The sequence below is a fragment of the Argiope bruennichi genome, chromosome 10 (genome assembly GCF_947563725.1).
Source record: "Argiope bruennichi chromosome 10, qqArgBrue1.1, whole genome shotgun sequence".
Lineage (NCBI taxonomy): Eukaryota > Metazoa > Arthropoda > Arachnida > Araneae > Araneidae > Argiope > Argiope bruennichi.
The window spans coordinates 50073858-50087569 of record NC_079160.1 but is presented as its reverse complement, the minus strand read 5'-3'; the positions used below and the strand labels follow the sequence as shown (position 1 = coordinate 50087569).

General features: G+C 25.8%; 1 protein-coding gene across 1 annotated transcript in view; it reads left to right on the top strand.

Moving 5' to 3' along the window:
- The window catches only part of LOC129987950 (nuclear pore complex protein Nup107-like), a 38727-nt gene that overhangs the window by 11501 nt on the left and 13514 nt on the right, over positions 1-13712 (top strand). Inside the window, exons 8-18 of the mRNA XM_056095970.1 lie at positions 312-444; positions 4037-4105; positions 4717-4811; positions 4965-5085; positions 5482-5544; positions 7622-7801; positions 11044-11249; positions 11399-11447; positions 11532-11601; positions 12614-12765; positions 13343-13439. Coding sequence (XP_055951945.1) covers positions 312-444; positions 4037-4105; positions 4717-4811; positions 4965-5085; positions 5482-5544; positions 7622-7801; positions 11044-11249; positions 11399-11447; positions 11532-11601; positions 12614-12765; positions 13343-13439 — 1235 coding nt within the window. The remainder of the gene's footprint in view (positions 1-311; positions 445-4036; positions 4106-4716; positions 4812-4964; positions 5086-5481; positions 5545-7621; positions 7802-11043; positions 11250-11398; positions 11448-11531; positions 11602-12613; positions 12766-13342; positions 13440-13712) is intronic.

Sequence of the window (13712 nt, the reverse complement as noted above, 5' to 3'; positions counted from 1 at the left end):
TAACTTAGAGCTTATAATATTTTTCTGTACAAACATTTATTCTTTATTGAATACACTATTTAACTGTTTTGAAGAACAATATTATCAAAAATCTTTATATGAAATGCAATAGTTATTTACATTGTTTTTCATAAAAAAAAATATTATTTTAAAATATATATATTATATATTGGCTATCTTGTTTGAATTTTTTTTAAACTAAGAGATATTCCGAACATGATTCAATTTTAGTTGAAGTACATTAGGATTTCTTACTGCATTATGTTTATGTTTATATCCTGCCTAATGTTTCTTTACTTTTTGATTTCCAGTTTCAGTAAATTATCTTCTAAGCTTTCTTCTCTTCAAATGGAAAGAGATACTTGGAGACTTCTTCGAATTCTTTTCCGAGATAGGCTTGATGCAGAGTTTGAAGATGAAGGAGATATGCTAATGTCTACAGTGGTGTGTTCTTTTGTTACACTATTCATTTATGCTTTATGATAAACTGAATTTTACTGTGAAATGTGAAATCCCAAATGGCCACTCGGTGAAACTTTAGCAGGCACCCAAGATGTTTGGGTGTCGCTGAGAAATCTCACCCCCCTCCTCTTTCATTAAATGTGATTGATTAAATACCTCTGATACATGCTTTGCTTTTTTGAGATGCTCCTGTAGAGGGGTTTAGGAGACAGGAACCTACATTTTCTTAATAACTATCACCTAAGTGGGGATCCTCTTTTTTGTGCATCAAACCCTAAAAAAAACACAGACTGTCATTGAGCAAGAGAAACTTGAGCATTGTAGTATTCTGAGGTACTTGGACTTGATTGATCTTAGGGATGAAAGGGTTAAATCATGATGATTCCAAAATGTTGTCTGACTTTTTGTTGTTGAAATCTATTTTTAATTTTAAATTTATTTTTTAAATTCTCAGTTTATACCTAATGATTTTAAATAAATTGTTGTACATTCTGAAGGTCTTGCCAATATAGTTATTGTTTTATTTTTCATTTTTAAATATTGATTATTAAAATTTTGTGGTAAATTTAATTCTGGCTTTTTAAAGTCTTGAAGGCTATTTGTTCATGTTTGTAGTTTGGTATTGGGAAGGTAAAGATAATTTGTGGTTTGAAGGTTTCTTCCGAGATTGCTATCACATAGTCTTTGAAAATCATTGAAATTTATTTATTTTTTTCTACTTGTAGCTCTAGAAAAGTACTTGCTTTTTTCAATTTATTTTTTATTGAGTCCGTGAAAAAGAAATTGGAAGGCACATCCAAAATTTTTTGGAAATTAATTGCAGCTTGGTATTGCTTTAAAAATTCCATAAATGACAAAAGTTCTTTTTTTATGATAATGCTATTGGTTACCAATTTTTTTTTATTCGTAGTTTGGCAGAAAGGAAGAATTGGGTCAAGTAGGATTACCCTTACAACTGCCAAAAATTTTATACAAACCTGGCAACTAGAGATACTACTATTACATTATTTGTTCATTTCTTAATGCTTCTGATGCAGAACTGAAATGGATTTTGAAGAAATGTTATTCAAATAATTCTTGCAAGGATATTTCAAACATTTTATAAGATATTTTCAAAGTCAGCAAAATTTCCAAAAAGTTCTGTAAGCTAATAACATGTTCTTACTTAATTTCATTTAACATTTCCCCAATGTAATCTTTTGCGAACAAAGCTAATGGATTTCTACAATCTCTTTGGAAATGAAGAATCAAGAATGCTGCAGTCAGATATAGAGCTTTTACTTTCTTGGACCATTTCACAATCAAAAATATTTTATAAAAATTTCATATTTCTGCAAAAAAAAAAAAAAAAAAAAGTTTTAACGAAGGGTGTTTATCTATCTTGATGAATAGTCTATCTGTAAATTGGAAGTTTTTGTTCTATGAGGAAATGCAAAAAAGAATTTTCAGCATTATTAATAAATGTAGTTAGTTGTTGTTTGTATGTTGTGAACAATTAATTTAGACATGGCGTAATAGTATTTACTTGGGATCCTGAGTTTATTTGTATATAATATGTATTATTTATTTAAAGATTCTCCAAAAAAAGGGTGAACAACATATAATTTTCAAAAATTTGTTAAGAACCAGATATCTAAAGATTTGTAGATGCTACTAAGTAAGAGATTGAAATATGGAATGATTTAATGTTTTATGTTGATATTGTTGAAAAGAATAAGTTTCTTATACAAAAATCTAAACAATATAAATCTGTTGCTAAGTGTAGTAAAAATACAAAAATATTTGTCAAATGGAAGGTTTTCCTTCCCAACAACCCAAATGTTCAAACTTTTTTTTTACTAAAGAGACTGCCCGCTTTGTCATTTTTTTGCATGTGTTATGAAAAAGATGTTTATCTATTTGAAAATGTTTTGTATCATGAAAAATGCTCTTTTAAATTTTAACAACTGAAATTGCAATTATAAGTTTGATTTTCTAACAGAAATTCATGGGCTGAAATCAGTGAATATAATACTGAATTCTTTGTGCACAGAATACTAAAAAGGCATAATAAATAACATTTTCTTTTTGAAAAAATGCCTAGAGATTACAGATACCAATGAAAAAAAAATAATTTGAATACTTTTTCATTAATAGAATCTTTGATAAATTTCCTGACAAATATGCACTTGCAAAGGGTACGAGTTGTCAGATTTAAAGAAATTGCCCAAATAAGCTCATTCCTGCTATGACAAGATGAAAGCCATCGTTTTTGTTCTATCCAAATGGAAACAACTACAAGATAAAAAATATGAATGACTTTGAGTGATGTTAACTTGTAATTCAGTAGAGTTTGAGTATAAAGTATTAAAGAATTTAATGGCAAGTGTTTTATCAAAATATTTAGAAGATCAAATGTCTTATAAAGAATTGTTAGAGGTAATTAATATTCTGGTTGTACTATCCCATGGCCATGCCGTAGTTGAAAGGCAATTTTTCTTACATAAAAATATTGAAATTTTGAAATTCAAAGAAAAAACACGAGTTTCTTATGAATTCTAAAAATGAGGTGGAATAAAGAAATTTCAAATAAAAAGACTTAAGTTAAATATAAAAAAAAATGGTTACTTGAAATATAAATATGTCAAAAACATAAATGAGCAAATATTATAATCTCAAAATGATGAAAAGAATTTTAAAATAAATTATTGCTAGTGAATTAATTGACTTAAAAACAAAATAGTGAAAATTAAAGAGAAATGAAATGAAAGAATTCTATGCAGCTGAGGTCTAAGAATAAACCTGTTGAAAAGTCAGAAAATAGAAATTTTAAAGCACTATTTAGTAAACAAATTTAAAATATTTTATGCTGCAGTAACTTCAGTTTATTTGTTTAAATGTAAATGAAATTTTGTTGATTTGTATCTCATTTGCATTTTCTGCTTTATTTTGTCTAACACTGATCAAAAATAAGATTAGAGACTCTTGTGGGACACATTTTGCACATTTTTCACACTCTTGTGGGATACATTTCTTAAAATTTCTTTCAGCTGTTTTTAAATGAATGTATTTACAAAAGAAGCATTCAATAATAGTTTATGGGAAATTAGCATCTAGTAGTTACTGTGCTGTGCCTAACAGTAAGGGCACTTATGTAATGTTGAAACCTGCTTTGAATTGTAAATTTTAACTTACTGACTGTGAAGTGAGTACAATGGATGTCTATTGGATGCACATTTGAATGTCAATAGTAGTAAAATATTTGATTTATCTATACTTTTATGTATAAATATGTTATTTTATGATATTTTTATAAATGATTCTTTATTTTTTTGGGGAAAAAATCAATCTTTTCTTTTCAATAAAAGTAAAAGAATTTTTTTCTTCAATAAAAGTAAAAACCAATATTAATATTATAAAATTATTACTTTACTGAAAAATGAATGGAACATTTTTAGTTTTTATACATAGAAAATTTCCTTTCATATGTTGCTGTTAGAAAATCCAAATAGAAGTTTGCAATTTTTTGCAACTGTACACTGAGTTGTGATATTGTAATTTAGTATTAATTGATATCAATATTTTAATTTTTTAGGGTAAAATGACAGACAGACAAATTGTTGAGAATTTATATCAAAGAAATGCCTATATTAGGCAGTGTCAGGTGTGTAGTGTTACCTTTTTTTAAACGTTTAATAAAGCATTAAAATTTTGTAGAATCCTATGTTGTATAGATACTTAATTAGTTAAAGAATAATTTCATATAATTCTAGTTTATAGATTTTTTTTTATATATTATATATTGTGTGAAGTTTAAGTGTTGCTTTTAAAATAACCGAATTTGGAAAGGTGTTTTGTCCTCTTATTTATTTGTTTTATTAAAAATAATTATCCTCACTCAGAGTTTATGGTTAAATTTTTAGGTATCATTTTTAGTTGTATATAATAGTATTAAAGAATATAATAGTATTAAAAATTTGTTGGAGGAAATTGTTTATCCATTATTTTTTCAAAATTTAATATTAAAATTTTACAGTGCTTTATCTAGAATTTTTAACATAGAAATTTTTTTTTAAAATTTCCTTTGTTAGAGAGTATTAACTGTGAAGGAAATGTATTATATTTCATTTAAGAATCATTTTTCATTTATTATAAGATGTTTCTTTCAATATGAAAATTTTCTACATTAATTCTAAAATTTTCTCATAAAACCATGCTGAATTGTTGCATTTTTTAACGATAATTTTTTCTAAATGCATGTACATTATTTTACAGCTCATTGTTGATTGTCTAGAGAAAAATGCTGAAGAAGATTTTCAGTTCACATTTTTTGACAAGTTCCAGTACTTTACTGATAAGTGCATGGCTTTGTAAGCTATTATTAGTATAATTAATATTTTAGATTTTTTTAAATTTTAGTTAATAATTTAAATATCCAATGTTTTAATTGTGGAAATTCATTTGTTGACTTTTAGATAAACATTTTATATAAAATTTAAATTTTTAAATTTTTCTTTTTACAGAGAACATTCATTGAATGAATTGATTACTTCTCATTTCAATCGAAATCATATGGGGATCCGAGAAATGGACCCAGATGCTGAATTTAGACAAAATAGCTATCCATTACACGAAGCTGATAAAGTAAGCTTCATTTAATCACTGTTTTATTATTACTGGTAATATTTAATAGTTTGTTATGTACCTAACTTCTATTAAATTTCTGAATAAATACATATGAGAGTGAAAAAAAAAAGACTAATTGCTAAATGCTTTCCATTTTATCTTTTTGAAAATATTTTAAAATTATGTAATTTAGAAATTTTCTTGTGCATGGTTTTTTTTTTTTTTTTTTTTTTTTTTCGAATGCACAGAAGTTTAATGATATAAAGTAAATGAAGATAAAAATGTCTTATTATTAAATTTATCTTTAAACAACATTTTAACACTTTTTCCTGTTGAATATTAAAATGTAAATGTTTTGTTATTGTTTCTCTGCTTATTTTTCAAAAAAATATTATTTGCTGTTTCTTTTTGTAGGAAAATGAAAGCCGGCTTTTTAAATTTATGTTCATTTGCATTAGGTCTGGAAAACTAGATGAAGTAAGTTTTATAATTCATTTATGAATATATGCTCATTTATTCTAAATTGTTTATTTTATATATTTGATAAATGTTAAAATGTTTATTGGTTCAACAGAAATTTCCAAATTGATTAAAGCCACAACTGATTATTTATGTAGAGAAGATTAACAATCTACCTATAGTATAGTAATGAAATATTTAATTTTAAAAGAATTTTCTCATAACTTTATATAGAGCTCAGAATTTTCTGTTTCTAAAAAATAGCTGTTCATGAAAAAAATTCTAAATTGTAAATAAATATTAAGTATTTGTTGAGCTTATTAATTTTAATGTTTATGTTCAGCTCTTGAATGGTTTATGTCTGTCACAACAGTCATGGTCTTGACAATATTTTTCTTTCCATGATAATGTTTTTTCTTTATAAGTCTTATATGATTTTTTTTATTTGTGTATTGAACCTTTGCTTTTATATTAACAAAGTCATGTATTGGAATATGCCATGCTCACAGAATATTTGTATGGAATATATATATATATATGATGTATTAAAAACTATTATGTAAAAAATGTATTATGTATTAAAATTATGTAGAATTTTTTTTTTGATGACCTTGTTTGACAGATGGACATAGCAGTAATAGTTTTGTTCTTTTTAAGTGAAATTTTAAATAATTTTTAATAATTTTAAGTATTTTATAATTAATAATTTTGTAGATATTTGCTATAGTAATTATTCTTGAAACTTTACTTTAAAAAAATGATAAAATGGGCCCCTTTCTTCTTTTTTCTTAGAAATACCTCATTGTGTTTGTGAGACTAATCATTCTTTAAAATTAAAAAAAAAAAATTTCACATGAATAATTTCGCATTGGTACTATAAAGATTGTAAATTAGTTTGACTATGTAAGGATTGTTCATTTAATAGTTTTAAAATGAGCAAAATATATCGCCAGGCTGTGTAATATCATTAAAAAATTCTTAAAAATAGCTTATTTTTAATGGTCCTTCAATAGGTGTCTATCAAGATAATGGAAATACCACAAATTCAAGAATCTTTATTAATAAGGCATAGGGTATGTATTAATGGTTTGATTCACTAGGGAATTATATCATACAATTGTTGAATAACATTTAGAGGGATATTGTACCATTCTTCATGGAAATGTTTCGAAAGTTCTGCAAGAGATTCTGGTTTAATATATTGATTTCGTATTGAACTGTCTAAAACAGACCGTTATGGTTTGATTATGGAGGACTGTTTGGACAAAGTTAGATATTTCACTTTATCTTCCCACTGTTCAAATAGATGTGATATCATTCTGGAAAATTCCATCATATGGAGGAAACAAAGTTTGAAAATCATAGAATAGATCTGGTTAGTTGAAACTTCTCTGTACTTCTCCCATTGATCCTTCTTTTCAGGGTTACGATTCAGGACTGACCATAAAACTGTCTTCCACTTATCAGTTGACCAGGTTTTATTGTTATGGCACCACCGTAGACAACATTTAGCATTAATATCTGTGACTAATGGCTTGGGAATTGTTGCGTTGCCATAAGTATTCTGTTTATGAAAGTTAATAAAGATTTTTTATTCCAGATTATGCCAGGTATATTAGCTGATATTTGTATAAAATTTGATACTTTCTTGACCAGCTTAGTTAATTTCCTCATAATGCATACTTCTCTTGGAAAAAAAACTATATTAATATTGGTTCTAATTTATAAATACCTAAAAAGTGCATATTTAAAAAAAAATAAAATTTGACTATTCACCCTGATGGTGCATGTGATGATGTGTAGTATGCAGTATCAGATTTCTATTATGAGGAGAAATCTGATACTGCATACCATATTATAATGTTTATATAATAATAATGTTTGTAAAATATTGTTTAGCAAATAATATTATAATTCTATTTTGTGATATTATAATATTTTTTATAAGTTTAAATTAATTGTGAGAATTTTATATAGTAATATTTAGAATATTAAATTTGCAGTAAGGCTGTATTTTTCAAAATGTATAATTGAAAATGATTTGGTTTTATTGCTTATAGTTTTTGTAATAAGTATAAATTTTTTTATATTCTAGGCTCAGCAATTAGCAGAGAGATTTGGCGAGGCTTGGTTAGCTGCTGCATTAGAAGGTTGGAGATTGTTTCATGATCCTAATTATGAAAATGATCTGATGGAGGGGCAAGAACTATTCGAAATTGAAGGAAATAAATATCGAGATTTGTGGAAAGCAGCATGCTGGGAAGCAAGTCAAGCTGTAAGTCAAAATATCATTGAGAGAAATATTAGAAATTTATGTTATCAAAAATTAGAAGATATTATTGAATTTTTCTATTTTGATTATAATGTGAGTTGTAATTTTTCACTAAATTAAGCTTTTTCAAATTAGTAAATTAAATGAAATATACTAGCAAATCATTTTTCAAAGAATATCCTACTTTTTAAATTGTGACGTCAATGTGTGTGATTTGCAGTTTATTAAAAAGATTAGTGCATTATGTGTAACATAAATTTTTGAAGTTCAGATACATCACTTTCAAATTTACATTGTAATAATGCTCCTTTGTACACTTCTGGTAACTAAGTTTAATACAATTTTGATTTCTTTTTAATTATTTTGGGTGAATTAGCATTTTTAAATCTTGAAATAAGAATAATCATAAAAGATTTTCCATTTCATCAATTTATTATTGCATTTTTTGAAAACATTTGATTTGTGATGGTGCACATGATTATAATTATTAAAAAGTAACTAAAGTAAGATATCATGGAAAATTTAAATAAAATTACATGCAATGTAACTTTTTTAATAAACTCAAAAAGAAAACTCAATTTTCTTACAATGGTTTTGACTATAAAAACCACAAAATGCTTTTCCTCTTTTCTTGTTATTGGAATATAATATTTGTGATCTCATTTGATCCCTTGCAAAGCTACTATTCTTACCTTCCATCATTAACAATCAAACTAAGTAGAACAAGAGAGAGAAACAATCAGTTAGATGATTTGAGCAGATGTAGTTTAGTTCAATAAGGGGAGTGATTCCTAATTATATATTAGCACATCATTTATATTATACTTACAGATATATTAATTTGAGAAAAGCTGCAAAAGCTACAAATTCTATCATTCCTTTGGGTAAAATAGTCCTGATATGTTCCTACTGTCTTTTGAAAATAGCTGATGTATTTGAATAAAAATTGGTTTAAAATTTTAATAATCAATATTTTCTGTAACAGTTTCAAATTGAAAATTGTTTAATTTTCTAAAGATTTTTCTCTCTCCTTCTTTTCTCTGAGATGATGCTAATCAATATTTGATTAGGTACATTCCAGAAAATACAAAGCAGTTGATTCATCATTTCAAAATTTGGCAAATTTTTATCTTTTGATGCAAACCATTGTTTCAATTTATTGAGAGCACGTTTTTATTTTTTGATTTCTTTTTTAATCATTTTTTGTATTGCAATTTCTTCAATACAAATGGTTTTGAAATATTTTTTGATCTGATATAAAACTATACACAATAAAGTAAATAAATCTAAAAAAAGTGATATGAAAAGAGAATATGAAGTTTCTGCAAGAATGTAAAAGAAGTCAAAACAAAATATTATTTCAAAATAAAGCTGAAGTAAAGGTATGGAAGTGCAAAAAAAAAAAAAAAAAAAAAAAAAAAAAAAAGCAAGATACAGTACACTCCCGATTATCCGCGGAATCGGGTGGCGCGGCCGCCGCGGATAACAAAAATCGCGGATAATCCGAAAAAAGCTAAAAACGGGTATAGCAAAAGAGAAAACAGTCATTCCAACTTTGGAAAATCGTTTTATGTACAATAAAACGTAAAATAAACAGCAGGAAATGTTTAACTAATGCTTAATATTTTAGTATATCACTCAAAACGAACCTAAAATGCATTTTGCTAATGAAAACGGAAAAGTGCTTTGAACTTACGAGCGGCGTCAAGGATACACAGAAAAATTAATACATATGTACTGTTTTAATACTGTAATGTATTATGTAATTACAAAAGCATAACTGTAAAACTACATCTTTTGGAAGAAATCAGTCATTTGTGTTTGCTTCTTGCTTTGGAAGCATTTTCCCTTTGCTTGGAAGCAAAAAAGAAAATTTAGTGCGGCAGGCGCGGATAACCCGCCCGCGGATAATCGGGAGTCTACTGTATTAAAAAGGTGAAATAGAAATTAAAAGCTGCTTTATTAACGTTTCTTCAATTTCAAACAATTTTTCTAACATTAAAAAAAAAAAAAAATCCAGAATAAATTTTTATTAACCAAAACTCTATTTTATTAATCCACTGACAACTGTTCCTTTTTGTTTTGAAAGTAAAATTTCAGATAAAGCAGTTGTTATACCAGTAGTTAAAAAACTGATCTGCTGTTAACTGGTAAAATCTAACAGAAAATAAATCTAAGATGCATAGTAATGTGAACTACATTATTTTTCATTAAGGTGGTGTCCGTATAGCCTTTTCTATATTATTAGGATAACTTGTCTGAGAATATAGCTTGTAAGTATAGATAAAATTTTCGCTGGTATGGCATCTGTACTACCTGTAAAAAAAGAAATAATTTTAAAATTTTTGGCAAATATGGTTAATGTTGTCTGAGCCAAGGTAATAAACTAACTTGCATGATTTTCAATTGCCCTGAAATGCATTATTTTGAATTTTTGATTTAAATATTAACTAACACAACTTTTTCTTTGAGTAGTATATCAATTTATATGGCACATAAGATTTCAGTTATCTTCAGTGTAATTTCAATAAATTTTTAACACAGTGATTTCTTTTGCAGTCTTTTTTCATATTTGAAGCTTTTGTATTCTTATTTTCTTTATTGATTTTATCCTATATAAGATAAATAACATTTCACAAGTAAAGTGTGAAGTAAAACAGTACTTTTTACTTCTTTTATTAAAATTCTTATCTAGTAAAAGTGGTGTGAAAAGCATCACACATTAATTGTTTTTGATGTATCGTTTTTGTTTCGTCAAATCAATTTTCATTCATTTTCAAGTCAGTCATTATTTTTATTTCATCAAGTAGTGTATTTTTGTTTAATTTTTGATACTTTATCTCTGAAATACCATTTTACATTTTAAGGTTTTTGTGATTATATTACATGATTATTCATTCTTTTTTAAAATGCTATAAAAATAGATTCTTTTGCATTGCTTGGAAGTTAGCTGATATGTTGCGTTGCTAGATTATTAAATTTCACACCTATCAAGCTGCTAATCTGTTATGTCTAATCACCTTATAGCTTGTATTATTTTTTTGCCATATCATGGCATTTATTATTAAGAAGGAAGACAATATTAGACAATCCCCTTTTTGAGGTAATCTACTCTTACCACTTACTTCCTATGAAAAAAGGATTGATTTCTCTTAGATATAATCTAAAAGTTAACTAAACTATATGCATAATTTTATCTTAGACAAAATTATTGATTTCTTTTAATGATTTCCCCCCCCCCCTAGCCTGTTGTACCTATTCATGAACAAGCTGTATATGGAACTCTTTGTGGTAATCTAAAAGCTGTATTGCCTGTATGTAAAGCATGGACAGATTACTTATGGGCTTATGTGAGGACTTCTCTTGATAAATTAATTGAACAAGAAATTCGTAATTTGACACAACAAGATCGAAGTTTAGAGGATCTTCCTGTTGAATACTGGGATAAAGTGTAAGTTGTCTACAAAGTTTTTTTTTTTTTTTTTTTTTAAATAAGAATGACAAAAACATAAAGAAAAAAAAAATAAGATTTTGCTATACTTTTGTTTGACAAAATAAGTTTAATATAATAAAATTTATTGTTTGCTTTATACTTTTTAGTTTGGATCTGGAGGAAATATTTCAAGAATTGACTGCCAGTAATTCTGAAGTAAGTCTTTTCCCCCCTAATATATTAGAAGATTTTTTATTAGTGTTATAAACTAATATCTCTATTTAATTTGGAATTTTGTAGGAAGTGCGATCTGGTTCTAAAATTCCTTACCATGTTATCCAGAAGTATATAATTATTGATGACATTGGTGGTAAGTCCCTACTGAATAGCTTTTTCTCTGATTTTTTTAAAATTGTACATTTTTATGTTTAGAGTTTTAACAATTTAAGAAAGTTATAGATAATATTTGTATGTGGAACAACCACAAATTTAAAATCATATTTTATTTTTGCTGTGCTGTATAGATGTGAATTCTGTTTTATTTGTGTTATAAAAAATATCTGAATACTTCATGTATGTGTTAAAATCTCAACATTTAATTCTTATGTACTCTTTAGGCATCCACAATATTATTATTATTTTTTGAAGTAACTTGATGAAAACATTTTAAATTATTTTACTAAGACATTAAAGTTTTAATGCTTTAATTACATTAAATATTTTATTATATCATCTCTTCTAAAAATAGACTTTGCTATAGTTTGTTGCCGTACAATATAGGTGTCTAATGATATCAACTTAGTTATTTATTACAACATTATTTTTTTCCTTCTTAGCAAATGCACTCACTTATATGATGTCAAACTTAGTCTTTTTTTTTTTTTTTTTTTTTTTTTTTGTGGAATACATACCAAATTAAAATTATTCACACTTTTAAGCATAATTAATTGAAATAATTATTTCTAATTGATTTGATGTTCATTTCTGATTTTGTTTAGCCTTTTGTATTGAAATGATTAGTTTAAATAAATACAGCATTTTTCTGCACCTGATCTAATTAACTCTTAACTCTTTCTACTTTGCATATAGTCTTGAGGTAAAAATTTTGTCTTGTTGTTTCATACTTGCACTTACTAGAAATAAGCTTTAATTAATTTTTTTTTGATGACACATTTTTAAAAGAATTTCAGTTGGTTGAATTTGTAGCTTTATTCTTTGATTTTCTCTGTTTTCATTATAGCGAAATTGAAAGTTGTTGTGGTAGCATTATTAAGCATACAAAATGGTTTGCTTTGCATAAAATTTATGTATGTTATATTGAGCATTATATATATATATATTATTTGATTTTCTTTATTATAATATTTTTTATTTATTTAAAGGCTTAATAGAAGAAATGTATAGCTGGCTAAATAACTCTAATCTTGATGGTCATCTATTGAGGTGCATGGCACATATTATACTTTTCCTACGAGTTATTGGACGTTCTACAAAAGAAGAATTGTGTGTCCCTATTTTAGAAGCTTATGTACAAGTAAGAATTAATTTTATATGTATTCAATATGTACTGACATATTAGTTTTATTTATTTTTCTCACTTAGTGATCATTTTAGGAGACTTAAATATTTGGAATTTGCATTTTTCATTTTCTTGATCCAAATTTTAAATTTAAAAAGATTTTTGAGCTTTTATCTAAAATTGAGCCACAACTTTTTCAATATTAAAGCATTTTTTTTAAATAATAGGGACAAAGTTAATGATAATTTTGAAATATCAGTATCATTTAATTGTGATATATTTTAAAAAGAAGGGAATGTTTTTTTTTTTTTTTTTAAGTAATAAAAAAGCTGTATCAAGCAATTTTTAAAAGTGCTGTATTAGACTGGTTTAAAATTAAACAAAGTCCATTTAGAAGTCTATAGAAATAATAAAGAAATAAAAAAAAATGAATTGGTCAGTACTAAATAAATATTGGTGTCAAATCTGCTTGCATCTTCTTTATTTTTTTATGTCAAGATATTTGTGAAAGGATATTTTCAAAATTATTGAAAGATGCTATAATTTAAATTTTTGTTTGAAAAATATTCATCATCTTTTTTTTCAATTGCAGGAACTGATAAAAGCTAGGAAAACAAGTCTTGTTGCTCCTTATGTCTCAACTCTGCCAAAAGAACAACAAATTATTTGGTATGCTAAATTTTTAGAAGGTGAGTTTTTATTGTAATCCTTTTTTTACTGAATGACTGCTGCTTTTGTTAATTTGATAAAGGTATTTTATAATGTTACAATGTGTAAATGTATTTTTATAGCAGTTATAATATCTTCTTAATGACATTAATGAAAGTTTCATACCATTAATCGAGTCAGATTGTAATTTTTCTTTATATTGTTAATCTTCTTCCTCTTAGAGTAAATAAAAACAAACACAAATATCTGTACAATGACATTAGTGAATGTTTAATGCTTTTAATAAAATAGAA